At 36.0% G+C, this 26,365-nt stretch overlaps 1 protein-coding gene across 6 annotated transcripts in view; it reads left to right on the top strand.

The window, feature by feature from the left end:
- The window catches only part of LOC105249572 (neuronal acetylcholine receptor subunit alpha-7), a 220,283-nt gene extending 195,870 nt beyond the window's left edge, over positions 1-24,413 (top strand). For all 6 annotated transcript variants that reach the window (XM_025414520.1, XM_011255134.3, XM_011255137.3 and 3 more), the window contains 5 exons: positions 16,830-16,939; positions 18,588-18,802; positions 20,175-20,375; positions 20,860-21,012; positions 22,313-24,413. In XM_025414520.1, coding sequence (XP_025270305.1) covers positions 16,830-16,939; positions 18,588-18,802; positions 20,175-20,375; positions 20,860-20,944 — 611 coding nt within the window. In that variant the 3' untranslated portion in view covers positions 20,945-21,012; positions 22,313-24,413. The remainder of the gene's footprint in view (positions 1-16,829; positions 16,940-18,587; positions 18,803-20,174; positions 20,376-20,859; positions 21,013-22,312) is intronic.
- Positions 24,414-26,365: the final 1,952 nt, after the last annotated feature.

Genomic DNA, 26,365 nt, shown 5'->3' with positions numbered 1-26,365 from the left:
CAATCGCATCGCGAATTTTCGGCCTCGATCTAATTTCTGCATTGATTTTGACGAACGACATACGATACATGACAAAATCATATCGTTCAGAAGATTTGTATGTCGGCGTGTAACAACATTACGGATATAAATATCGTATTTATAATATCATGATATCTCTCACTTCAAATTGCAATCGAAAGCCTTTATATTTGGAACGTTTTTAAAATGGTTAGAAGGTAAATGAGTTACGTATTACATGTTGTTTTATTGTCGCGTTTTATAATTGTTTTACATGTTATATTTTTTACATAGTATAGATAAATATCTTTGCTGGAGTACAGTCAGCAAACATTATAATTCTCATTTACAGTTTTTCACGTTTTATTGCAAAATCTGCATTTTTTGGCTCTTATGTCCTCTTTTAAATTCTAAATCGATGCGCTTATTTTACTCGAACGCAATTATTATGTACGCTAATGGCGTCTGGTAATTTTCACGACGATAATGATTACGGTAAAGCCAACTAGTCGGGATATATACATATACGTGAACTTGCCGGATTGAATGCAAATGGAATGATTGATATACACCACCGAGTATTACGGCGACATAAATTCGCGTCTATAATTCAGCAAATGTAACGAGGATATAATTGCATATCACATATTTCGTTATTATGTGTTCACCGTTAACTGTCAGAAGAAATTATTAATCAATGGACCCAGAGCGGGGCCGCTCGCTGAAATTAATGTTTTTGCTTGGACATACAGAATGTTTCGACACGATTTACAGAATTGTAAAAACATTGGTTGAATCGCACGATAGTGCAAAAAAACGGAAATGGTTATCCTACTAACAGTTGTCCAATGGGAAAACTATAAATTTGGTCAATGGAAAGAACGGTACTTGGCTCGATCGCAACGCGCTCCTTATTTCCTTTTTCTAGCGTGGTTTCCACATTGTAGAGACTTTGCCACAAATAACCGCGGTAAATCGTAGGGACAAAAGTTTCGAGATACGAAAGTGTAAATGTAAATGGTACAAGAACGACGATAAAACATCAATTGCAAATGCGGTGTTAATGAATCGGTGACTCGAAACAATAAACGTAGCCAAACACACAATACATGCACATACACAACAATATGCAACTACACAACATAGTTACACAACTCGTTTTACGACAAGCAACACACATGGCTTTTGTGGCGAATAAATCGCACGACAGATAATTAAACTGCGATATGTCATTCCTAATTACGGTCGCGAGATGCATATATGCGTTAAACATTTTACGTGTTTCGCGTCGTCGTCGTCGTCGTTTATTCACATGTATATGCGTATAAAACTTGACATCCTATATGAGCTCGTTCGATCGCACTTGTCGTTAACAGATTATTATCGAAGGAAAGAAATCTAGGCCTCCGAAAGGAAAATCGCTCTTTTAAATATCCGCATCCATATCCCACAGGATTGGGCAATAAATGTGGCCGTATCATCTCGAATTTTATCGTTTAATATGAAGATCGTATACGGGATTATATCCTGACTGGAAATCAGGCATTCTCATATATAACGATAAATGTGGGATATGAATACGGGCTTAATGGTTACGGACCGTATGGTTCAACATAACGCATTCTATTGAAGCTGCGAATTTCCGTAAAAAGCGATTCCCATGACATTTCGTAATATCGCAAAAAAATGCTCGAGCTCTTGTACGCATTGCGCGCGCGTGTTCTACGCGTTTTTCAATTTCTCACGTTGCTAATTTGACGCATTTTGCGACACGCGGAAAGATAAATTAGCTCGAAATTGATTCGCGAATGCACGCGAAAAATACTTAATGCCCGTTAAAAGCAATACGTCATGATGTTTAACAGAGACCGATAAAGTTCTCCGAGCTTCTCCCTTTCGAAATTACGAATAACGACAATTTCCTGTCACGTGAATTATACTGCATGAAATGCGAATTGTGTAATGCAGTGCGTACGAGCTTATTCGGGAGTAGAGGCATATGTAGAAATGACATGCACGAAACACACGCAAACTAACAATGATCATTATAATAATTGATCTACCAAAAGCTCGCTCACATCTGACAATGGAAGTGATGGCATAAATTTGCTAACTGAATATTAACATGTGTGATTTCAAGCCTCTCTCCTCTCCCCCTCTCTCTCTTTATTAATATAAAATATAAACAGTCCTACTCAAAAATTTATTTTTTTTTATTTTCTCAAAACAAAGCGATTATTGCAATGTATAAAGTTAATATTAATATTATACAATCATAATTTCATTTTTTTATTTTTTAATAGAATTATTTCTCCCAGCTAAAAAAGGATAAATAAAACGATAATTATATACAAATCTTTCTTTGAGGTCGCTATAAAAAAAATCGCAATATGACGTTTTCCTAGCTACTGTGAAATCGATTCAACTACTCGACATCTCGTCGCCTTTTCGCGATTATCACGGACAAGACGACAGAATTCATCCGCGCATAACGCATTCGATTACACGTGTGCGAGCTTTTGGATGGCATGCGTGTGTCGTTCGCTCGTGTCGAAGAGCTCTAAAGCGCGAGCCGATGTGCGTTTCAATGGAAACGGCGCGAACTTTCCCATTCAACAGGCAACGCTTTGTCGCTCCGCCAATTCTCTGTGAGCGATGCGCACGTTTCTTCGCGCGCACAACGAGAAAGAGATCCCTTAAACCTGTCGCCCTTTGAGATCGCGCGCACATTGACGAGCGATAAGCAATTGAATTAAACGGGCTCGATTATCACATGAAACGTTGAGATACAAATAATTCAACAAGTGTCTGTACAATATTTTTTTTTTAGATCGACGATTTCACGTCCCTGTGAGAATGGCATGTGACTGCAACGTAATATACGATAGTTAGCTGCGCTGCCCATCGTTGATATATATACGCTCATCGAAGCGCTGCGTTGAAATTTCGATTTCGACAAGTGCGAGATCGTTTATATCTCTCGCAGCTCGTGATTTATCGCTCATCGGTCGTCAATGTTCGGGCGATTTAAAACGCTTTGCTTCGGCGATAGCTCACTTCCACTGGCTCCGCGACCCGCCACCGGCGAACACGAGGAGGAGGCTTGCGCGTGCGTGTGTGAATGCGACGACTACGTATGCTATCACGCTCGATCTCAATCTGCAAACTCTCTCTTACGCAGAGTCTCTGACCTTCCGACCGGGGCAGGTGCTAGCGCCTCAAATTTACGAGTTTAGTATATTGCATTGGTAGTGATTAAAGTATCTCACATGAAAATGTAACTGCACCGAAGGCTCTGAATCAAAGAAATGATCTCTTACTTTCCAGCACCGTCTCTCTCCGTCTTTCCATCTTCTTCAGTTCTATCCACTTATCTCTATCTTTCTCTCTTTCTCTCTGTTTTCTTTCTCTCTTTTTCCATCGCTCTCCTCTTCTTCTCTTTCCTTACTCTGCGTTTTTATTCTTGAGTGGTGTTCTAGTTTTATCTCAAAGATAAGCCGATCGTTGCAGTGAGTGGGAGTAAAACAATCTCAGAGACGAAAAAGATTAAACGCTCGTAAACGCGCTTCGAACAAATTAGAACGTTGCACGAAACGAGCGGAGGATTTGTTCTTAGATAGTGGATGAAAAAGAATATATCTCGGAATCTTCGCGAGAAAATAGCTTCATCGAGATAATTCAGTGCGCGCTCTGAAAAAAAAAAATTCTCCAAATATCCTGATCCAGTAATGCCACTCAAGAAACAAAACATTCTCCTCCCCCGCCACAAACGCCATCGTTTCTCTTTTCCATTCCTGTAGGCTGCCTCCTGTCGCTCTGCAGTCGCGGAACTTCAACTTGCATAGCCAAGTAACAATAAGTTAAAGCGTATTAAAAGTCACTCTCCGAGCTGTACTAGTTATTTATAACCGCTACGCCATTCATCGCCATTGTCGTAATCACCCCCGCAATTCTAACTTCGCAACTCTCCCCGCGATCTCGTGTCGCTCACCTCCCGTGGATTTCTGCTCTCTGCTGTCGATCTGTTAGCTCTTTGGAACGTCGCGATAGGCACAGCTCGACGTATCGTAGAACGATATCAGCGTTTACTCCTCTTACGCTATGTCGGACTTGGTAGTTGCTTCTTTACCTCTGTATCTTTTTTTCTCTTCCTTTCTACCTCTCTGTCTCTCTTTCTCTGTCTTTACCTCCACCTCTCGCTCTATGAAACGTATCTCGAGAGCCATGAAGTCGCTTTTCTGTCTGTCTTTCCCTGTCTCTGGCAAGGCTTATTAAAAGTTCCTTCGTAAACGTTGGTTGATACGCATACCTCACGATCACGTAGAAACGTAAACTTTGACTCAAATCATGCAAAACTTAGTGCTCGTTCTCTTTATATTCCCCTCGTCTTTCCCTTCATTCTATCTCTTCCCTCTATCTTTCTCGTTTCTTTGGTACGCGTTCAAGCAACCGACTCTCGTGCGATTGATGCAGTACGTAGTATATTACGTGCATGGCGCACATTGATTGATTCTGCTGCTGGTAACAGAGTGAATCTCACATACGGAGCATATTGACAGTAGACGATATATGGAAAATGCATCGCTCTTCTCCCCTACGTATTTCTCCTCTTCTTCTTCTTCTTCTACTTCTTCCTCCTGTATCACCTCTTATCGCTAGTTTTGCTCACCGCTTCTGAAGTGGCACTGCTCGACTATGCAGATGTAGTTATATAATTATTACTATACAGATTGCTCTGAGGGTTGGGGTATGAAGTTCAAGAGCGAGTATTTCTCCATCATACTGTACGTCGCTTGTTAAAATCAATATTTCAAGCGATGCAACGTACGTTAAAATCTAGTTTGAATAATAATGTAACGTGCAACGTGTAAGTTTAATTTGGGAATTATATAATTTAATATATACATACACGCAAACAAATATACGCATTAGCATTGAGATACACGGATATAATTGCGCATATTTCCATACAAAATATTCATAGTCAACAATATGAAATTAGCGGAATTATTTGGATATTATTAAAATTATGTTACACACAAATATTACGCGTATTTATTTTGAGTTACATGCATAACCGCGACTCTATCATGTTTCATTAATTTTAACATGAGATAATAGAGAAATTATTAACATGAATGACGCAAGTTTTCAAATATCCAAATTTCATGTTATACGAGAGTGCATCTGAAATGTTCGACCTTTCGATCTCGATGACGATGACAATCGATTTGAAACATGTCGTAATCGAGATAATCTTAATCTTTTAATGGGCCAAAAACGAATATTGTAAGAGTAAGATAAATTATAGATGACTGATATTTACATATTTGGCATCATATCGAGAATCGAAACGGAAAAGTAAACGAGAAAGCGAATGGTAAAATTATTAGAAATAGAAATATCTCAAAATAGAAATATCGAAAAGGAAAAACATTAAAATAGAAGAGCAAATTTCCTCAGTAGAACAGAACAAACTTCCGTAAAAAACTATGAGAGAAATAATAAACCGATTCGTGCGTGAAAATATTTCCATTCAAGAACGGAGAGCTTCATATTTTCGCGACGATAGGATACGACCCATTATTTATGCGTAAGAAAAATATTCGCCACTAATCCGCAAATGGAAAAAAAAGCGAAAACTATATACAATATACCCCTCGAGACACTCTTCTCTCGTGCGATCGCGAATTATTCAACGTGATTGGTTTCGCGCTTTAAATCATAATTAAATTAGCGCGTGCCTTGAAAATTAATGTGAATTATGCGTGCATTATTTCACATCGGCGATGATAATCTTGATGCCACGCTATTGTATTCAGAATTCACGAACGCGCAGCTCGCAAAATCTTCACGATCGGCCGCGAGAGAATACGATGATTATAGTTTATGCGTAGGAGGTAATAGTAATATGGGCACATGAAATGTGTATGTACAACGCGTGTTACAACGATGAAATAATGCACGACAGCGCGCGACAGATGTCGAGAGAAAGAAAGATCACACATACATAGATGCACATATATAAGCATACATTACGTATATGCAAATGGAGAAATACGAAGCTAATCATACGGATGAGCAGCCTATTTCAAGAGAAGGACACAACAAATGTTAAACCACATATTTTACTGCGACCTATACCGCTTCCATATATTTCACAGAACGAAGCTGTTGAATCTGTGACAAAATAGTATTTTCCCAATCGTATTTACATCCCGCGTGTTTTCGGCTTGGCCGATATCACTGGAAAACTGGAACTATTTCCACAAGTGTCATTCTGTTAATTAGAATTGAAAATATGCATCGTGATTATCTAACTGCCATACATCAACGATATCGTCATTCATCTGGATTTTTACACCAGGAATTAAAATCACTAATCGAAAGGTTTAATGGAATAGAAGCGCCTATCGCGATTATTATTAATTTTTGGGATAATATAGTTTTTCTAAAATACAATTTATACATATATATATATTTCAAATAAGAAGCAAAAGAAGGAACCAAAGACGCAGATAATAGTGCGTAGATAATAGTAATAATATATTATGATAGAAACTTTGTAAAGTTATTTATCTTACATATAATAAAAAGCACAAAAATATATATTTAAAATGTACTGTCGACGATGTTTCGATTCTGCTCTGAATCCTTTTCAAAGTCAAATAGGAAAAACGTAATTGTATTTAAATATGATTATGTTTTTCCTATTTGACTTTGAAAAGGATCCAGAACAGAGTCGAAACGTCGTCGACAATATATTTTAAACATATTTTTGCGCTTCTTATTGTATGTAAAGTAACTTTACAAAGTTTCTATCATAATATTAATATTAATACATATTATTATTGTCGCGCACCATTATTGCGTCTTTGGTTCCTAGCCTTCTTTTGCTTCTTATTTGATTTGTATCACATTTGAACCATTTTTACATTTTTATATTTTTACTTTTTTCATATAAATATTTCAAGTACAAAAGTTCAAAATTTATTCTGTCATTTGTGATTAAAGAGAAATTACAAACTTGTAAATAAATCAACAAACGATAATTTCTCATGATGTTTAATTTTCGTAAAAATGAACATGAATGATCGCTATATGGAATAAGATATAATAAATCAATTGAATCGCTTCACAGTCAATACGGAATAAAATCATGATAGATATGTACACGTATTAATTTAAAACAACATAAAACAAATTTCGTTTCAGCATAATCCGTTCCCAACGTTGGGGAGCGACCATTTAAGGATGATTCATTTTACAATTAAACGCAGTTAAGTTCAACTTAGCGAGTCATTAAGCTCTCGCGTAGCTCTTTCTCTGACAATATATCATTTATGCCGCTGATAAGCGTGCAGCGAAGCGTAATTTGGGTGACGTTGTTCGAAAATGTGTTAACTGTGCTGGCTATATTTACGGGAAATTTCTCGGATATATTTCCTTCTTCTCTACATCTCGCCACTAATAGCTAGACAACTTTAACATAACATATTGCATAAAGTTCATTATTTAAAAATAATTATATTGGTCTCGTATACACGGATTATACAGATTTATAAAATGGAATAAAATTTTTACATTAATACAATATTTATTATATTTTATATTATGTAAATGTTATTTTATTTGTATAAATTAGTCAGTCATAGTTTCTTCATTTATTTGTATAGTATCAGATTTTTTTTCCTATTAATTAATTAATCGATTCGCTAACGTTTTAAAGATTGCTTAAGAATATCTTTAAATTCATAAAATTATAATATACGTTATATTTATGTACAGTTTATCTCCCACTGACAATTTCGATTATAGATGTCCTGTATTAGCAATGTATCTGAGAAAAAATATATTTAAACAATTATGAATGAAATATAAATATTTTATTACACATTTTTAGATTCTATCATATATTTTTAGATTCTATCATATATTTTTGTGTTTTAGCTTTATCATATTTCATATCATTTATAATATTTTAATTTCTTACTCTTTTTGTTTTTCCAGGAAAAGTTATAATTAAAAAAATTTAATATATATAAATTGTGATCTAAATTGAAATCTATACAGAAATATATAATAAAAATACAGCATTTTTTCTTTTCTTTTAAATGAAATATGTGGTATAATAAAAAGTATATAAATCTAACGAATAGTTATAAATCGTATCACAACGTCACGTGTAAAAAAATGCGAGAGAAGGAATGCGCTTGACAATTTAAAAGGTGGAATTTTCAAAATCAGAATTTCGCAGCACAATTACCGTGAAGATTCAGGCAAGAAGTATAACCGCGCTCGCATTACGATGAGGATGCTGCGCGTTGAGCCGCAAAAAGAGCGCGCTTTTAAGAGAGCAATTCACGTACGGAGCAGCACATAAACGACTGCCAAACTGCCGACAATAATCCCAGTCGGAACATGCGCTCCTAACAGGACATATAAGTGCTCGAAAATCCTTTTGCGATTCGATAAACGACGCACGCCGCCAGATGCATCGAATGAAATTCCGAGACATCGTACTAACGTATGGACGGCGAAGCGCGCACGATACCGAGAAATTTACGATTTCCTTTTTGTCACGTGCAACAGTCGTAAGAATATAAAGAATTCTCTGAATCTTTGTTACAAGAAATATAAACTTGGTAAAAATGTTATATGACTTTTCGTGAATTATTTTTTCCAACCAGAATGAAATCGCATATACTTGTCTTTTAAGAGAGCTCGCTGTTTCAAGCGTGATACTTGAAGACATCGGTATAAATGTAACTCGACATTTCACTTGAAACATTGCCACATTTTTCATTGTTTTTTTTAAGATATTTAATAAATACAAAGGTCTATTCTCTTTTATAATTATTTTTTAACCGTCTAATACACATGCATGGAAAATAGCATCAGCTGTATATTGTCTTTCGAAACGCTGCCCGCGTGTAAATACTGGATTACTCGGCTTAAATAATACGCCGAAAGAATTACTATAGTAACGATAGTAACATCGCAGACGAGAAGCACAATGGAGCAACAATGGTGCGGAAACTCGTACTGCGCTCAACGTGATTTATTTATTTACACCTCCGCACGCGTAGCCATCGACCACGTACGCCCACAAACGCGCGAGCTACCGACAGGTGGACGATACTGATAAAAATCGTAAGAGAACTCGCCTGTGACTTATTTAAATGTCTCTGTATGGGTGTATGCTACTATAACACTCGCCCACACGAACAAAACGAAACGAGGCTACATTGTCGTTGCAATAGTCGTGGTATAAAACAGAGATTCTCAACGTTTAATCAAAGAGTCTGTAATATATCTAACTACGATCTGATTATTACAATGACAAATCAAATAATAATTCACGTGTTTGAATTTATTTATCAGTTTGAAAAGCGCGCGAGGTTGTTCAAAATTAATTATCAACTATGTTTAATCTTTCTAAACATTATTTTCTTGATTTAATTAATGTATATAATCATTAAATTATTTTGAACAAAGTAGTTGCTTATAAATAATATTACTAATGCAAATATTAAGAAAGAGCAAAAAATAACATATTGATTCGTTTATCATCGAAATCTCGTATTTCCTTCAGCTAATCAAAGATTTCAATCGAGTAGGTGAGCAGTCTGAGAATCGCTCGATGCGGATTTCTACGATTTCTTCTTCCGTGTGCTCTTTCTTCCTACTTTCTTTTTCCGCATTCTCGTAACTGACTACGAACGACTTACTGCAGTCTCCAAGTATCATGCAACTTTGACGAACGCCATACTCGAAGAACGTTCACTACTTTATTCTTCGTCGTGGCTGTACAATACATTTTTTTTCTCTTTCTCATCATAGCGTACTTTCGCTCTCTCTTTCTCTCTTTCTCTCTTGGTTTCTACACTCGCAAAATAAAATTGCAATCGTTTTCACAAAAATCGAATGCGAACCGTCTTCTTCCTCGTTGCGAGAATTATTTTAAGAAGAGAACAAAGTTTTCGCAAGCTTGCGATGCTCGCATCGAGAGCGAAAACTTACGAGGAAGTCAGAATCGAAAGCAATATTGTGGCGAAACTTTTAAGACGGAATGGCAAGAGAGCAATCTATGTAATAGTTCTCTTTCGACACATTTCGCGGCGCACTTTTCAGACCTTTCTTTCTCCGCGAATTTTCCATTCGCCGCGAGTTTACACATTTTGACTTAGAAAATATGGCAAACTAGATAAACAATACGATTCGATGATGGAAATGCGAAAACTAAAATACAAAGTACGAGGTTGTAAATAGCGCAACCTAGAAACAACATTTCATAATATTGCCTGCGGAAATGCCGGACAGAGAGTCCACGTAACTGCACCAGACTTTGAAGACATAAAAGATATTCGCGCACGACCGAGTCGTAAACGCACGTTCGCCGTAATCAAGGGCGACCGCAAAATGTACGACGATACCCCGTAAAACGAAGGAAACTAGGGCGCACGACAGGCAGAAGATAAGAAAAAAAAGCGAGGACGAGAAGTAACATTTATGAAAAATAAAAAAAAAGAGAAAAAGCAAGCATTTTCATCCAAAACCAAACTTGCGCGCATGATTGCTTAAAATAATTGGAAAATAATGAAAGACAAGAAAAAATAAGGTATTAAAATAATGAGAGATCTCTTTAAGTGCAATCGTGTATCTCCCTTCATTTCGAAGATGCGAAAGTCGATGAAAATAGGAAAAAGTCCGCGACGTTGCATACAAAAATGGAACAAAAATAACGAGGCAAGTATAAGACGAAGGTGAAGGGAAAATAATGGAAAAGCAGGAGCGCGTCGCGTCCTCGTGATGAGATTGGTGATCAGAAAAGGAGCAAACAGCAATCAGCAATGTAATGAGAATAATCGGTTCTCCAGGACCATCAAAGAGAACATTGTAAGAGTATATTAAAATTTGCAGCCGAGTGTCACCTGCAAGGATGAAATCCTTTCATGACTCCCGCTGTAAACGGAATTACGCTAGAACGATGTAAAAACGCCGTCGTAAAAGCGGGATAAAATTCATCCTCAAGATCGAGCGATCAAGAGATAATGCAGGTGTAAAGTCACTCGAATGTTGTTGGATTTAGTATAAAAGTGGAGATGACTAAAGCTGCAAAACGACATCATAGAATAATAATTAACAGAATAAAATTGCCGTAAAGAAAAACAAAATGCTACTAACAATCAGAAAGTGATGCTATCAATAATTCTCGGCAGTGATATTTCTCTTTGAAAAAATACAACTTTTAATAACATACGAATTATTTAAGCGTTTATATAATGTTCAAAGTGATGATGTTAATGGAATATCTTGTTTTATTTCTCTGACAAGATGCAGTCATTGTAATCGAAAGAATAAAATACATACATATATATATATATATAGGATTATTTAAATTGAAGAGATTAATAGAGATAAATTAAGAAGATTGATTAGAAATAATTTATTAATTAATAACGTAATGTGTGTAGCATAAATAGCAAGTTTATAAGTTAAATTTAAATTGTATTTGACGCGAAAGAAACATCTATGATATCAAAATTGTAAAGCATTACTATTGCGAATTCACGTCCAGCCAAAAAGATGAGTATGGAAGTGCTTACTCAAAAGCCAAAAGAGAAATAAAATGCGCAAGGAAGTGCACTTTCGTTGTATCAATAAAACCGGTTATTCGTTCCAAATAACCAAGGACTAGCTCAAGGCTCCGCAAGTAGTACGTAAAAAGGCGGGAATTGAGTAGTAAAGCAGTAAACCCGAACGCGCGCGCGCAAAACGAGGACGCAAAGCGTATAAAAAAAGCTGCAAGGGAGGCAATTCAACTGACAAGAGAAATATATACAGGGAAAAGAGCGAGAGAGAGAGATAGAGAGAGTGCTATTACGTGACTACGTAACGAACGAGCCACTTCGTCGACGAGTCGTTCGAAGTAATCAAGGAATAGAAAAGGTAAACGAGCGTCTTCAAGGAAAGGAAATACGCTCGGGAAACGAAGCGGGATTCGTGGCATCGACAGAAAAAGGAAAAAGAAAACAAGAAGAGCATCGACAACGTAAAATTCGTTCGCGCTCGAGCAAATAGACTCCATTTAGAATATCTAACAGCAGTTCTATGAAAACATGAATGATTTACGAATGCGAAAATTGTCTACGAACAATGTGTCGTATAACGTCAATAGTCGATTGATTAAAATATAACATTAAACAGGATGATAATTCGTTCTTCAGTGTTAATCAATTCTTACATTGTATTATAACAATTAATATCTGGTATTCGTATTATTTATTTTAATAATGAATTATAGAATATTAATATAATACTCTCTCTTCTATTAATCTATTATTCTCTTTACATATGTATTCGGTATTAAGTATATATTAAATAAAATATATTAATATATTAAATAAAAGTTTTCAGGTTAACTTTTTTTTTTATTCAAAATATGATTTTATAAAGTTGCAATTTGAAATGTTAAAACCGAAATAGAGAATTTAACAATATTTAAATAAAGAAAGATCTGTTAAAAACTCTAATTCTGTTATTATCAAAGCTTTATACTTTTTACAAAACACACGATGGCTCTTTAGAAATACTTTACTGATGATGATATGAATAGCATCACAGTTACGTGAGTAGTATTGAAATGACGGCACAGCAGTATTCATAGAAATTACCTTGAAAGCCGTAAAAAATGAAAAAAGATTTGAATTACCGCTCTCTTGCATTTCTTTAATAGGGAAGTTATTCCACTTGTAACTCTTGGCGCCTCGTAATTATGAATCGAGTGAATTAAAGACCGCATCACGTACAAAAGAGGAACAGATCGATAAAAGGAAATATAATACATCTTTAGAAAGTACGTTTTAAAAATATTCTGCACATTTAAACATTTCGTATTTGTTTTAATCCTTTGAATAATATATAATATTTCATAATTGTTTGATAAACTTCGCATAAAAAAAATCACTATTTATGATATACACGAAAAAAGAGTATGTACAAGTAAGATTCGTGCTAGATAATCTTCAGATATCTTTATATTATAATTATAATTATATGCAAATACGATTTTTTAACTCACATCAAACACATGCGTGTCATTATTAGTTGGTTTTTCGACCGAATTATATTTTGTAGCAGCGAATATCGACGTTCATACAATGATTTATAAATTCTGCATTAACCATTACATTAACTGGGTCGGCGTTGCAGTGCATGTAATAACTAATTAATTCGGTAGAATAATTTAAATTATGACCTATCTGTCAGTTGGAAATTCGACGATGTCAGTTATTTCATCGGTCATAATTAAATTGGAGCATATGACGGCCGAAATAATAAGCAGGCGGAGCAAGTAGGATTATTTTGTAAAGATTTTTGGAATCTCTCTGCCGTGAATCGAATGAACTGCAAATAAAATGCTTTTCACGTCTCGTATTGTACATAATTTTTGTTTGCTGCCCCGACGGATGTTTGCTCACGTGCGTATAAAATAAATATTTGAAATGAATATCCCTAACTGTGCGAGGAAAAAAAGCTTTATGTACGCGCGTAGCGACTGTTTCGTCGGAATAAAATTTTCTCGTCGCGCTGCGTTAATATGAAAGCAGCGTCACGTTTAATTTGAGAAAATATACCGCTCGATTTCATATCTATGAAAAACAAATTCGTCAAAACGTGAAATGGTTTTATAAATAAATATGTACAAGTAATCATTATCAATTCTCCCTTTCTTCGGGTCAAATTCAACACAATTCTTAATTAACGAAATAAACAAAATGTACAACAGAATACATCCCGACATAAAAATATATTATAGTATTTTTTTGCGAGCAATATATATTTTTTTCCTTATTAAACATTTATCTAAAATCTTGATTAAAAATGTGCAAATTGTCTTTAAGAAATTAAAAAAAATATAGTTGACGTACATAAAATCAAAAGGTATGATAAATTTTTGTATTCAATTCTAGAAAATGAAGTTCTGCTAAAAAATGATTTATCTTGGTTCTGATGAAATGTAAAGTAACATGTTATCTATATAGCTAGAGATAAAATATTACCGAATAATACTTTTGCTCGAAATTACAATTTTCTGCATCTCATATCGCAACTTCTTATATCAATAATCAAGCTATTAATATATTTAATGTAAATTTTCAAGGAATAATCAGCGACTGAATCAAGTAACTCAAAACTGGCATAACTGTATACACATAATAGTACATAATAGCAGGCGAATCTTAAAGATTCATTAATAAGAGGAGATAGCCGTTTTGTACATGGCGATTAATCAACTTGAGACGCTCGTGCCGAGCTTTATGGAACCATTAAATGCAGCCGTCGAGATAACACGAGAAAGCGACCTTTTAGTATTTTTCGTCGACACTTGAAGCTCTCCCGTTCTTTCTTCTTTTTTTTTTTTCATTTTCGCGCGCCCTTCATCATTCGCGATCTCTTATTTTAAAGCAGCATTTCGGATGCGCTCGTCCGATTATGGCGATCTAATAATTAAGGGAAATAGATATCCGTAATTGGAGTTACAAGCGAACCTTTGCGATTGTAGGAAGGAGAATAAATATTCAACTGCGTCCGAGCGTAAGCGGTAAATGAAAATGTATCGCTCGAAAATCTTTAATTTGCGAGAAATGTTCCGCATCTACGTGATATAATGTTGCTCCGTTATATGAAAGGGACTTGGTTATTTCCTGGTAAAAAGATAATCCGTAAAAAAAGTATTAAAATATTTTACAGCGTGGCGCCGGAATATTTCACGTTATTAAAAAAAATTTTATGATAGAGTTAATCTTAAATATACATTGACAGGATTGATTATATTTTAATCATACTTTTTTTAATGCAATTCAATTAGATCATGGGAAGGGGAAGACATGATGATTAAAGATGATATAAGAGAGATAATAATATATAAAATTATATAAATACACAATATATTAATAATTATAATCAACATTATATCCAATATACATATAATACCATGCGATCGAGGTGAACTTCGATTACGTTAGCTTCTCCGAAACTCCGATAACTCGCTAAACAGGAGTTTCAGTTTAATCGTGAACACGTAAGATATTCGCGCCGATAAAAATGAAATGAACTACATCCCAATCTTATCGTAGTGCGTAGTCTTAAACGCAGCTTAAACGTTCTCACGATATGCATCCCTATTTTATTTTTAAGTATTGTTAAAAAATGTGTATCAATGATTCAAGATGTAGGAAACAGAAAATAGGTTACGGAAAACCTTTGTATGCATATTTTATCAGAATGCATTTTCTATAGCTGCATGAATAGTGTAAGCGTTTTCTCGCCGTTGCTATTTCTCTGCGCAACATAACCATCTCGCCTCTTCCTTTTCGTATACGTCTACACGCACTTTGCGCACAAGTAAGTACACTCTATTTTCAACCTTCTTTCTTATTTGCGCTTATCTAACATTGGATGATTGACGTAAGTTACCTTCATTATTCTAGCAAAGTGAGAAACGCTGACCTTAACGTAATTTCAATCAATGAACCATTATCCATTATCGATGTATCCCATTGTTGTTAAAATTCTGGAAATGTTAGTATTGAAATGAAGTTAGATAAATAAAGCATTTTTATATACTTAAGTATAATATATGTAAAAGAAAATTAAAAGATATCTGAGGAACGTTTAAAATATTGAAACGTCTTTCAGATATTCTTTCGCGACATCCTTCAGTCGTTTCTATCCGCCTAAATGCAACACAGAAATGCGAAAAACGCATAAGAAGTATCTGGAGAATGCTCTCTAGATGTCTTATTGTTAGATCGTGCCTTTAGACAGTTTTGTTGCTGATGTACTGTACGCTATGTACATGAGTGTGTATGTGTACATGCATATATGTATATATACGTGTATATATATATATATATATACATATATATTTTTTTCTCTTGTACATGTGCTTTCCTTTTAGCTCTATGTTATCTATTTCCCAATTATTGCCGAATAATAATGCTCTTATTTCGCTCGTCTATTATTTCTTTCTCAATATTCGCCTCCAGTGTAAGTCGCGAGAGTCGATTCCGTGACTGATCCATTCGGATGGCACGAATCGTCGTGTGTTGTGACTGCGAATGTATGTCTTGTGGAGTGTGTGTCTTTATTCGCACGGAGAGGTTCGAATTTTCGTTGCATCATCAGAAGAATGCATTCATATTCAAATATGAATCCGTGTATTTCACTTATTATGTTAAAATGGAGGAATCAATGTAGATTTCCTCTTAGAAACAGGAATTGGAGATAAAAAGAGTTAATGTACGATATACAAGCTACCATCGTGGATGCAAATAGATGTAAACTGGAAACTAAACGAAGCTGATCTCAAGCAGATCTGAAAGCACTTTTGCGTGATAAATATAACATTATAGCGAAAACCTGTGAAAATTGTACTTAAAAAATGAATCGCTCTCTCTTTCTCTTGGAGAGAGTCGTCATTTTTTATATTAAAGTTTCGCGTTTAAAACATTTAAAGTATACAATATTCTCCAAATGTATTTGAACCTCTCCACGCGCACCGGAAAACGCGCGAGCAATTGTATTAGCGAATGAAAGATTATTAAATATGCGAGCAAAAAATGAGATGGAAGAAGTATAAGAAGCTTCGCATAAACGGAAGCGATTACGCTGTGAGCCGAGCTAAAAGAGAATCCGAGAGAATAATCTTTCATTCTCGACGAAAAAGCGGGCTAACAGCGTCGATCCACACCATTTCCGTGACTAATCGCCTTCTTTTTGTATTCTTTCTTCGGGGGATTTTTGGGAATACCTCGATTCAGGATCATACTTCAATTGCATCATGTTCATGGTGGCGAGCAGCGTCGTGTTGACCGTTCTGGTGCTCAACTATCATCACAGATCGCCCGATAGATACGTGATGCCAAATTGGGTAAGAAATATATACAATTAAATGTAATTATAATATATAATTTTAGAGAAAATTAGCTTCTAATTAATTAATAATTAATAACACATATCTCTCCCAAATAATATAAATGCAGAGATAAATGCAGCGTGCAATTATTAATGATGCAACATGAAAATAAATAGCAACAATTTGTCACTAAAATAATGTTGAGTACAAACGATTTTAACTTAATTAATTAATTAATAACATTGATCATGAGAATTAATGTAATTATTAGGATTATACAAATTATTTGTCTTTGTTTGTAATCTCTATACGTGCGAGTTGTCTGTCCAGTGAAACCTGCATCTCTGGCGCAATCTTTGTAGAGTGGATTACATATTCACGAGGAAATTAATTAAACGTGGATATTTTCAACTTGCTCTGAAAATACAGTCTTTGGTAGGGCGTGTAGTAAAATATTTCAAATAAAGATTAATCATTTTAGATACATAGAAATAAGCTGCTTAACTAAACGGATTAGCCGAGATTGCACTTGTTTTCATCATTATTGTATTCGTACTGCATTGAAATCAATATAAATTTAATTGCTTTCCATTATGCTCAATAATTGAATAAGCAACAATTTTGAAATCGTAGAATCATAATTTATAATCGTGATAATAAAATACGATCATAAATATATTAGATTTCCAAATTAGAGAGAGGGTAGGCCATTATAATTTTCAGTTTGATGTATATTCAGATAATTATAAGCAAATGATAAATTATAGCTTAATCGTATTATTTAATGGAAATATTTAAATCAGAAGCAATTAATTTATGAATTCGAAATAACACAAAATTTCGCAGTTGTATATAAAAAATATTTCGAGTAATGGTTAGTAATATATTTTACACAATAAGTCTCGCGCTGGCCATTACATCCATTAAAAACAGTGTTTTACTTCTTGAAAGTTTAAATGCCTTCGAGGTGTTAGTAATTGCTCTCGGCTGGTCCGTCGGATAATACAAATTTCGTCAACATACCAGAGAAATATATTCTGAATTTAAACAGACTTTGTTTACAAAGCACTCATAACACGTATAATACTTATATAATATGCCAGCATAAAATGCATTACATTGGATTTTTAATCCGATAAATGATTCTTTGATTAAAAAAGAAATACGTTGATACGAGTTGGCACTTTTCTATTGAATTTAGGTATAAAAAAATCAAAATCGGAATTATATATATACCGATTAAATATTAATAGATTCGTTTTCTCCTTAAATTTTTTGTCTTGTTGAAAAACTCAGAATCTATTACGTATAATTTTTAAAATATATATAGCTGTTATATAATGATAAAAGAATTATTGCATGCAGAAAAATATATTGTTGAAACTATCGACAGTTGACTTGGAAGAACTCTATTTGTTTTAGCAATTTTCTATAGTTATTAGTTTTTTAAAACAATGTTAATCATAAAATATTCTTAAATTGCAAGTCCCCTAATGTTAAACTTTAAATATGATATGCGCGCCAGTTTAGAATTCTATTTTAAATTTCTGAAAAATTTCTCTCGTTACAAAATTCAGAAAAATAAAAATGCGAGGCAATGTAGGCGATACAATGTAGTTACAAAGTTTCAGAGAGACAATCATTTTTGATGTTTATTATGCAGGTGAAAATACTGTTTCTGCAATGGCTGCCGTGTGTGTTGCGCATGAGTCGGCCGGGCAAGAAGATCACGAAGAAGACCATTCTCATGAGTAATCGAATGAAGGAACTGGAGCTGCAAGAGAGGAGCAGTAAGAGTTTACTGGCGAACGTTTTAGACATCGACGACGATTTTCGCCATGGAAACAGCGCCGCTAATCCTGCCTCGGGCTATATAAGGTACCTTTCAGTTCGCCGTTCAATCTCTTCAGTTCGTCGCGATTGGCGAAAATCATGCGATGCAGAGCGAAGTTTAACGCTTCTTTTTTCGGTCAGGCGCATTTTTGTTCGCTAACAAGAGGGGGGTTGTTTTTTTTCCAGCACTCAAATGACAGACAAACGTTATTTGTGAAACATAACGGAAAATCGCGTTTTAATCTTGCTGCGAAAAAAGTACCAAAAGGAAACAAAAACCGACACAAACGCTTATAATAATCCATTGAGAGCCATCGAATGAGCGGCAACGAACGCATCGAAAGCGGATGGGATGCATGTTTCCGAATAAATGCACCTTGTTGTACGTAATTCAACTCGCGTGTTCGCCTGCGTTCGACGTTATTTTACACTTCTAGCGGGTAAAATCGAAGACACGACTGTAAACTCGATTTACGGAGCGGTACACATTCGTATTTGCTCTGTAATAACGGCGAGTGCGGCAGAGATTCGTTCGCACGAAATCTGTCGACCGTCGTTTAAAACGGCCGCAACAGTTATACAGTCGGAATCGAATATCGAGATTTTTGACCCTTGATAAACGCCGACTCAATCTACTGAATCTGGATTTCCGCGCTTTCCCACGGGATTCCTTCGCGATTTTTCCCCCGTGCCAGTTTTCACGAACCGTTAACAAAATATTCCATGCTATTTTTTCGATCCTTCATCAATAACCGCTTCTAGTTTGCCGGATGATTTTCGCCGGACAACCTGTTTTCTCCTTCCGTCTCTTCTACCCTCCTCTCTATCACGTCACTACGAAAACTCGATATGAAAATGCCTATGACGTATTATTCCGATTCGTATGCATAACTTGATAATTTCATGATTTAATTTTCTGTTAAATTATTAAGAAGATATAAACGTGTTCATCAGAGAGATTTTACATAAAATATGATATTTTATAAATGTATTTGAAACAGGAGAAAATTATTTTAAAAGCTCAAATTAAATAATTGTAACATAGCATAACAAATAAAGTAACAAAAATATAAATGTATAAATATAATAATTAATATGTTTTTGTTGTTGGAAAAGTTAAAATATGAGAAATTAAAATATGAATGTTGTAAACTTTTCAGGTATAAATAACCACAATAATTCATAATCGTTTTGCTGAATAAGAAATTTTTACAAAAACTTTACAACTTACCTTATGTATATCGACATATAAATTAAAATTATTTCAATAATTTATAAACAACTGTTGTATATCTGACAATTTGATTTTGAAAAATCGCGTTTTCTCAAATTCTCCGACAATCGAAATTTCTATCGACGCTTGAGAGACCTATTATAAGACATCTTTGAGAGTAATAATTTACATGATCTTTTACAGTAGGTCGGCGTACGGTACACCACTGTCGACCAGACCGGCGACAGTCGAGGAGACTTCGGCATCGTTGCCTCTCAGCGGTATGCAGAAGGAACTTCACACAATTCTCAAGGAATTGCAGTTCATCACGAGTCGCATGAAAAAGGCGGACGAGGACGATGAGGTCATTAGCGATTGGAAGTTCGCCGCCATGGTGGTCGACAGGTTGGGATGCTTTTAAATCTTTCATGTGGTTTCAGTCGTAGTTGCACTCGCGAAAAATCACGGACAAAGAGATAGCTTTTACAGCGAGATTCGAAATTCAGATCCTCGTTTTTCGCACAAAGAAAAACTCATCCGTCATTTATGCGCCGACCCATTAACTTAACTCTAGAAGAATCCATTATGTAAACGTTTGAAACTTACTTGGTAATTATCAACTATTCTCTTCTCAGAATTTCTCTATTCAACAATTTTTCAATCTTATAAAGCTCATTTATTTCATAATATCGATTAAATTTAATACGTGAATTTTGATTATCTCGAGATAGATGTGTTTTTATATCTATGTTATTTACAATTCAAATTTGTTTCAAAATAAACTAATTTTTTGTCTTTATTATTTATCTAACAAAAATACATTATTCTGCTAAAATAATATTATTCTGTAAAAACTAACACTAAAATTTTTTTCCCCTACGAAATCAAGGCTTTGTCTGTTCATCTTCACGTTATTCACGGTTTTGGCTACGGTGGTGATACTGTGTCGTGCGCCACACATAATCGTCCAGTAATAGACTGCCCCGGTCGAACCGAAAAAACATGCACAAAAAATGCCAGGGATAGCGCCTCCTGGAATTTGGTAAGGATATAAATTATGTCTCTCTTTTTATTACAGTTCTTTTATTACTCCTCTTTCTTCCCTTCCATACATTATATATTAATCATTCACGAGAAAAGATTTCCTAGTTTTTGTATGTTTTTCTTATTTCGTATTTTATATTTTATTTATGTTTCATAGAAGAAGATACTAAAAAAGCTGTCCAAAAAACTCAATAATTTTTTTACTGAAAATACAACGTCAATCAATCTGTCGAAGCTCGTGAATTCATTTAATAACGTGCGACTAGTACATTGCTCGTATATACAAGATTGAAATCAGCATGTGAATTCGCACCGTACGGATCGCATAGTTCGTCATCATTACATGCGAATGACACGGACCAGATGATCGTAATGCAGTTAATAATGCGTGGAAATGTTAACAAGCGCCATGTAACAAGCTTGGCTCGTTGGCCGCTGCACGCGTTGAAAATTTCCAATCGTACTAACGCGAATATCTCTATTTTACTATTTCGTCGTGCTAATTGCCGTTCGGTGCCTCCAGAACGCAGTCCGGAGCGCAATTTATGCATTAACTCGGATATACGACCATTCGATTAAATCATTTCAAGTATTCGCTGCTACTTTATTATTGGCTTCGAATGATATAATAATTCAAAACTAGCATATATAATTAGTAAAGAATATTTATTACTCACAATTAATAATATATATATTATATATATATAATAATATTATTATATATAATAATATATATAATAATAAAATTAAGAATATTTATAATTTGTTTTGCTTATAACAATATATAAATTAGCAAAATTTTAATATTCACGAAATAATAACCTTTATATAGAACAAACGAGCATATTTTAATTACGTAATTATACTGAGAAAACTAAAACGTTAATTAGCTTCGACTGACACCCCTTTATATGAATGTTACTGGAAAAAATTACATATGAAAACTAAATTTTTGTTTGTTAATCCAGGAAATTTCTGACCCAATTTTTATCTCCATTGCTTTTCTTAATCTTCTTGAGTTTAATTACACGATATTCCCTTTTCAATCGAAGATTAAAAAGTTATCGGAATATATTAGTCAGATGGAAACTCTCACATTTCGAGCTTTAGAACTACTGGAACTAAAAGCTCGACTCGAAGGATTTAATGAAAAAATAAACTTGCAAGAAGCAATCGACGCTCGCGCGCGCGCACACACACACACACATATCTCGGAAAACCCCTTCACTTCCTAAATCAGTTCTCTAAAAATCAACAGACATTTCACGTTATAATTGCGTTTTCTCTCTCGTTCATAGGAACGACGTCCGATTCGAGGAAGCGGCTACGGAGCGCGTGGAAGTGACGAGAAAGCACGGAAAAAGAGAGACGGACTCGTTAGCATCTTTCGCGCCCTTCTTCGCGACTCACCCCTTTCGGGAACAAGAGAATGTTCTCTCGTTTTCGGAATCCTCGACGCTGGAAAACGCCGCCGGGTTGTGCGCCCGGTTTTTTCGCGCGACGTGCTTTCAGTTAGGCGAGTAAGTAGGCAAGCAAGAGTGAGACCACCAACGACGTTCATGAAAAAAGCCACGGGGAGGATGGACATGCGGCAGCGGTGGCGGACGCCTCGTCTCTTTCGAGTGGAGAGAAACATACCTGGAGGGAAAAGAAAACGTTTCCGGATTCGAGAAGAGAGAAAAGGAAGGAAGAGAACAAGGAGCCGATCGCCGATGTCACGCTTCGTTGCGGCTGCGTTCTTTCGTTTAAGTGACTTAATTAATTAGTTCTACAGTGCGAAACTGATAGATAATCGACGCGTGACACGAGCTGGACGAAGATTTAGAGGCTGCCTCTAGATCGTAGGAGGAAGGTAGGTGCAGACGAGAGAGAGGACGTGCTGCCGAGTAAGTCTAAATCGCGTATCGCGGGCTCTCGTCGATCGCGACTTCGTTCGACGATCGCCGAGGCCTTGTTTCGGCGATCGAGATCGATCTCGAGTTCGACGAGCGATGCGATTTCGCGGATAACGCGATAAGTGGACGCGCGACGAGAATCGACACGTGGCATCACGAGAGAAGGAGATCGCGCAGTCCTCGGAAGAGCGTTGTTGCGGCCTTTCGATAATAGTAACAATAACGATATATAAAATATTTCTTATAATAATGAAAATAATAATTAACGATATAATTAATTGTTAGTCGCTTTGCGCGCTCGCACGCACGCGCGTTACGACTGAGTCGTAATTAATTAACGCCGCGATCTGTTGAGGGTCTCTCGTGGGGAGCCGAGACGGACTTTAAAATAACTGCCAAATATAAAAACTCGAGTCAGGGGTGTTCAACCTTCTCTCAAACGGTGGGAAAGTAAAGTGCGGCCTGGACGATCGACAGGGTGAACGCGCGCGGCGCCGTGACCAATGACGAGAGCCGAGACAAGGGTGACCGTGTCGCCGTTTGTTTCGCGTTCGACGAGGATCCTATATTTTCCCTCTGTATAAACCGCGCGGCTAACGCGGTTCAGCGGTACGTTTCTCCAAAGGTGAGCTCCACAAAAACGCGAAATCTAATAAAAACTCGCGCCATCACCGATCGCACGATCGACCCTCTACGCTCGATATATTTTTCCACGTTCTCCCGTTATAAAGCCCTCCTGTCTCGTATTCGAAAAGCGTAAGCGATTCCTCCGCATTTCCGCAAAACCCGTCGAATATTGTCACACCGCGTGTATTACTACGGTGCGTGCGTGTATATATGTGTGTACGCATGTGTACGTGTGTGTATGTGTAATATGTGGGGCTTTGTGGATGTGTGGGTGTGTGTATTGGAGAGATACAAGCGCACAAGAGAGCGGTCGACGCGTCGCTTATTTAGCCGATCGGCGAAAGAGGATCGATCGATCGATCGGCCGCTCATTCGTCCGAGGATCGTACAAGCCGCATGAGCCGCGTAAATACGCAGCGTAACTTACGAACGACCACACGCACGGAGGCGAACGCGTCGAGGGCGAACGAACCGCGCGTAAAAAAACAAGAAAAAGAAAACTGCCAAGTTGGACCACCCCTGCTTTCCGTACAGAGTCACGCGCGTACCCTCGAGTCCTTGGAGACGTCGGTGAATCCGTCGTGGATCGTGATCGAGCGCTGCGAGAGCGATCGACATATTCGCGGTGCTGTGCCTACCGCGACGATGATTTATATCTCGGTGGATCGCACAGTTTCTTTACTCGACTTCGCGCTGTCGAATCCTTCAACGACTGTAATTTGAAATCAAGTATTCTAAATTGTATCATCATTGTTTTCTTAACATACCTTCCTCGCGTTATTTTTCAAAACGAATCTCGAATAATTTGTCGATATAAAGGTATAAAATCATACAGATGATCATTCGATAAATCATTCGATAAATCATACAGATGATCATTCGATAAATTAATATAATTTTATTTTATTAGATATATAAATCCATATTCTATTAGATAATAGATATAATTTTTTGTTATAGAAAGAACAATTAATATTTGCATGAAATATTCTGATGTTCCAAGCATAAAGTAAAGTTTATATTTAGATGTTTAGTTGTTTGGATTTTCCATAAAAAGTGTGTCTCTTAAGAAGAAAAAATAATAAATCATAAAAAGTAATGAATTCGTTGTCGATTACAATGCCCGATTGTCGATTATAAAGACCGTTAACGATACAATCTGCAATCGTTGGCGCAGAGGTAAAAAAAGGTGAAAAAAGAACTTGATCCCGAACGAACTAATCAAACAATTAATTCTTGAGGGAGAAGCAGGAGAAGCAGGAAGGATGCCAGGAACCTTCCGGGGCTCTCATTAGCGTAAATTCGTCGTCGTCGAACGAGTCGATACCTTTACATACCGCGGCTAATTACGAACCGACTCGCGAATCCGCTTGTTATCGCGTATCACGTGGATTATACGGATCAATGTTCTATTTATACGACAAAAGTTTTGCCGGATTATTGTTATCGCTGTTGATTTTTCATTGTTTATTTTACCACGGTTATATACGAGCACTTTTCGTACGGATTGATCGTATATTATTCAGAATTTCAGACTGCACTCGCCATTTTTTATCATTATAACGGTTTTGTCAATTGTAACAAATTGTTATTAATTTGGAGAGAGGAGAGATTCTGTTGCTTTAATAATATTAATAGTATTAATTTCGGAAGAAAATATGCCATGCAATAGATAAAATAAATAAATATTACAAAATCTTCAACAATCACATGATGGATACTTAATATTCATTTAGAAAAATCGTAATATATTTAATCGAAGAACGAAATTTTTCCTCTTTATCTTTAATATCATGTTTTATAATTGATGATATCAGTATTATAGTTAAATTGTTTTCAAATTATTTCATTTGCTCTATGTAGGACTAATTCTATCTCGATATGTAAAAGTTGGCGTAATTAACAAGATAGTTTCAGTTACATATAATATCAAATTACAGTCGCCAAAGGTTTTAACGTTGTCAAACATTCTCGCCGTTCCCGGACCGCTCTCCCTGCCTCATTTTAACGAAGCTGTACGGAATGACAGAGTGAAATAATCGTTCAAACGACGCGAAGAAAGATATAATGATGAATAACGTTAAAGTGTTCCGACTAACAATACTCAGATAGATATGTACATAAGTGAGAAATCGTTTAGGTGGGACTTAAGTACATCCTGCAGCGATCCAGTTGGTACATGAGTGAACAATGTTGGCTAAACACGCACGCGTACACATCTACATACATCTCTACACGAATGCATATCCACGGCAAACTGCTTAAATGTATACGATGGCGACAGTATATATTTATCTACATCTCGATAAATTCTCTCTCTCTCTCTCTCTCTCTCTCTCTTTCTTTCGAGATGAACTGGATGATCTACGATAGTCGATCGCGTGCCGATCGAGATCGTCGATCACTCCGCGATCTCACAAACGACCGTAAATCGCGCACCGAGGGCGATCCACCGATAGAATCGACGAGCACAGAACGGAGCGTAGCAAATCAAATCAAACCGGAAATCATTGCAAATTCGTTTATCGTGAACGGTTTCAGTGATTATCGATCATTGCCGACAATCATTTCGTGCGACGTAGATTTGCAGCGTTCGCGAAGCGCGTGTAGACGAAGGAATTGTGATACAATGTGAATCCTCGGGACGCACGCGAGAGAATCGGACAAGGTGCGCGACGCACAGGAACAATTTTCGAGCACAACGAATCGCAAATAGAATTCGCGAATACGCGAGGGAGATGACTGAAGGGCCGTTTATATTGCGTAATTTCTCGACACGATGTCACATTCACGTATTATTGGAATAAAACACGTTATTTTACAATCGTT

This window comes from Camponotus floridanus, unplaced genomic scaffold (assembly GCF_003227725.1).
Source record: "Camponotus floridanus strain SB8 unplaced genomic scaffold, Cflo_v7.5 scaffold112, whole genome shotgun sequence".
Taxonomy (NCBI): Eukaryota; Metazoa; Arthropoda; class Insecta; order Hymenoptera; family Formicidae; genus Camponotus; species Camponotus floridanus.
The sequence above is the reverse complement of the archived record's forward strand: the minus strand, read 5'-3'. Positions and strand labels throughout refer to the sequence as shown.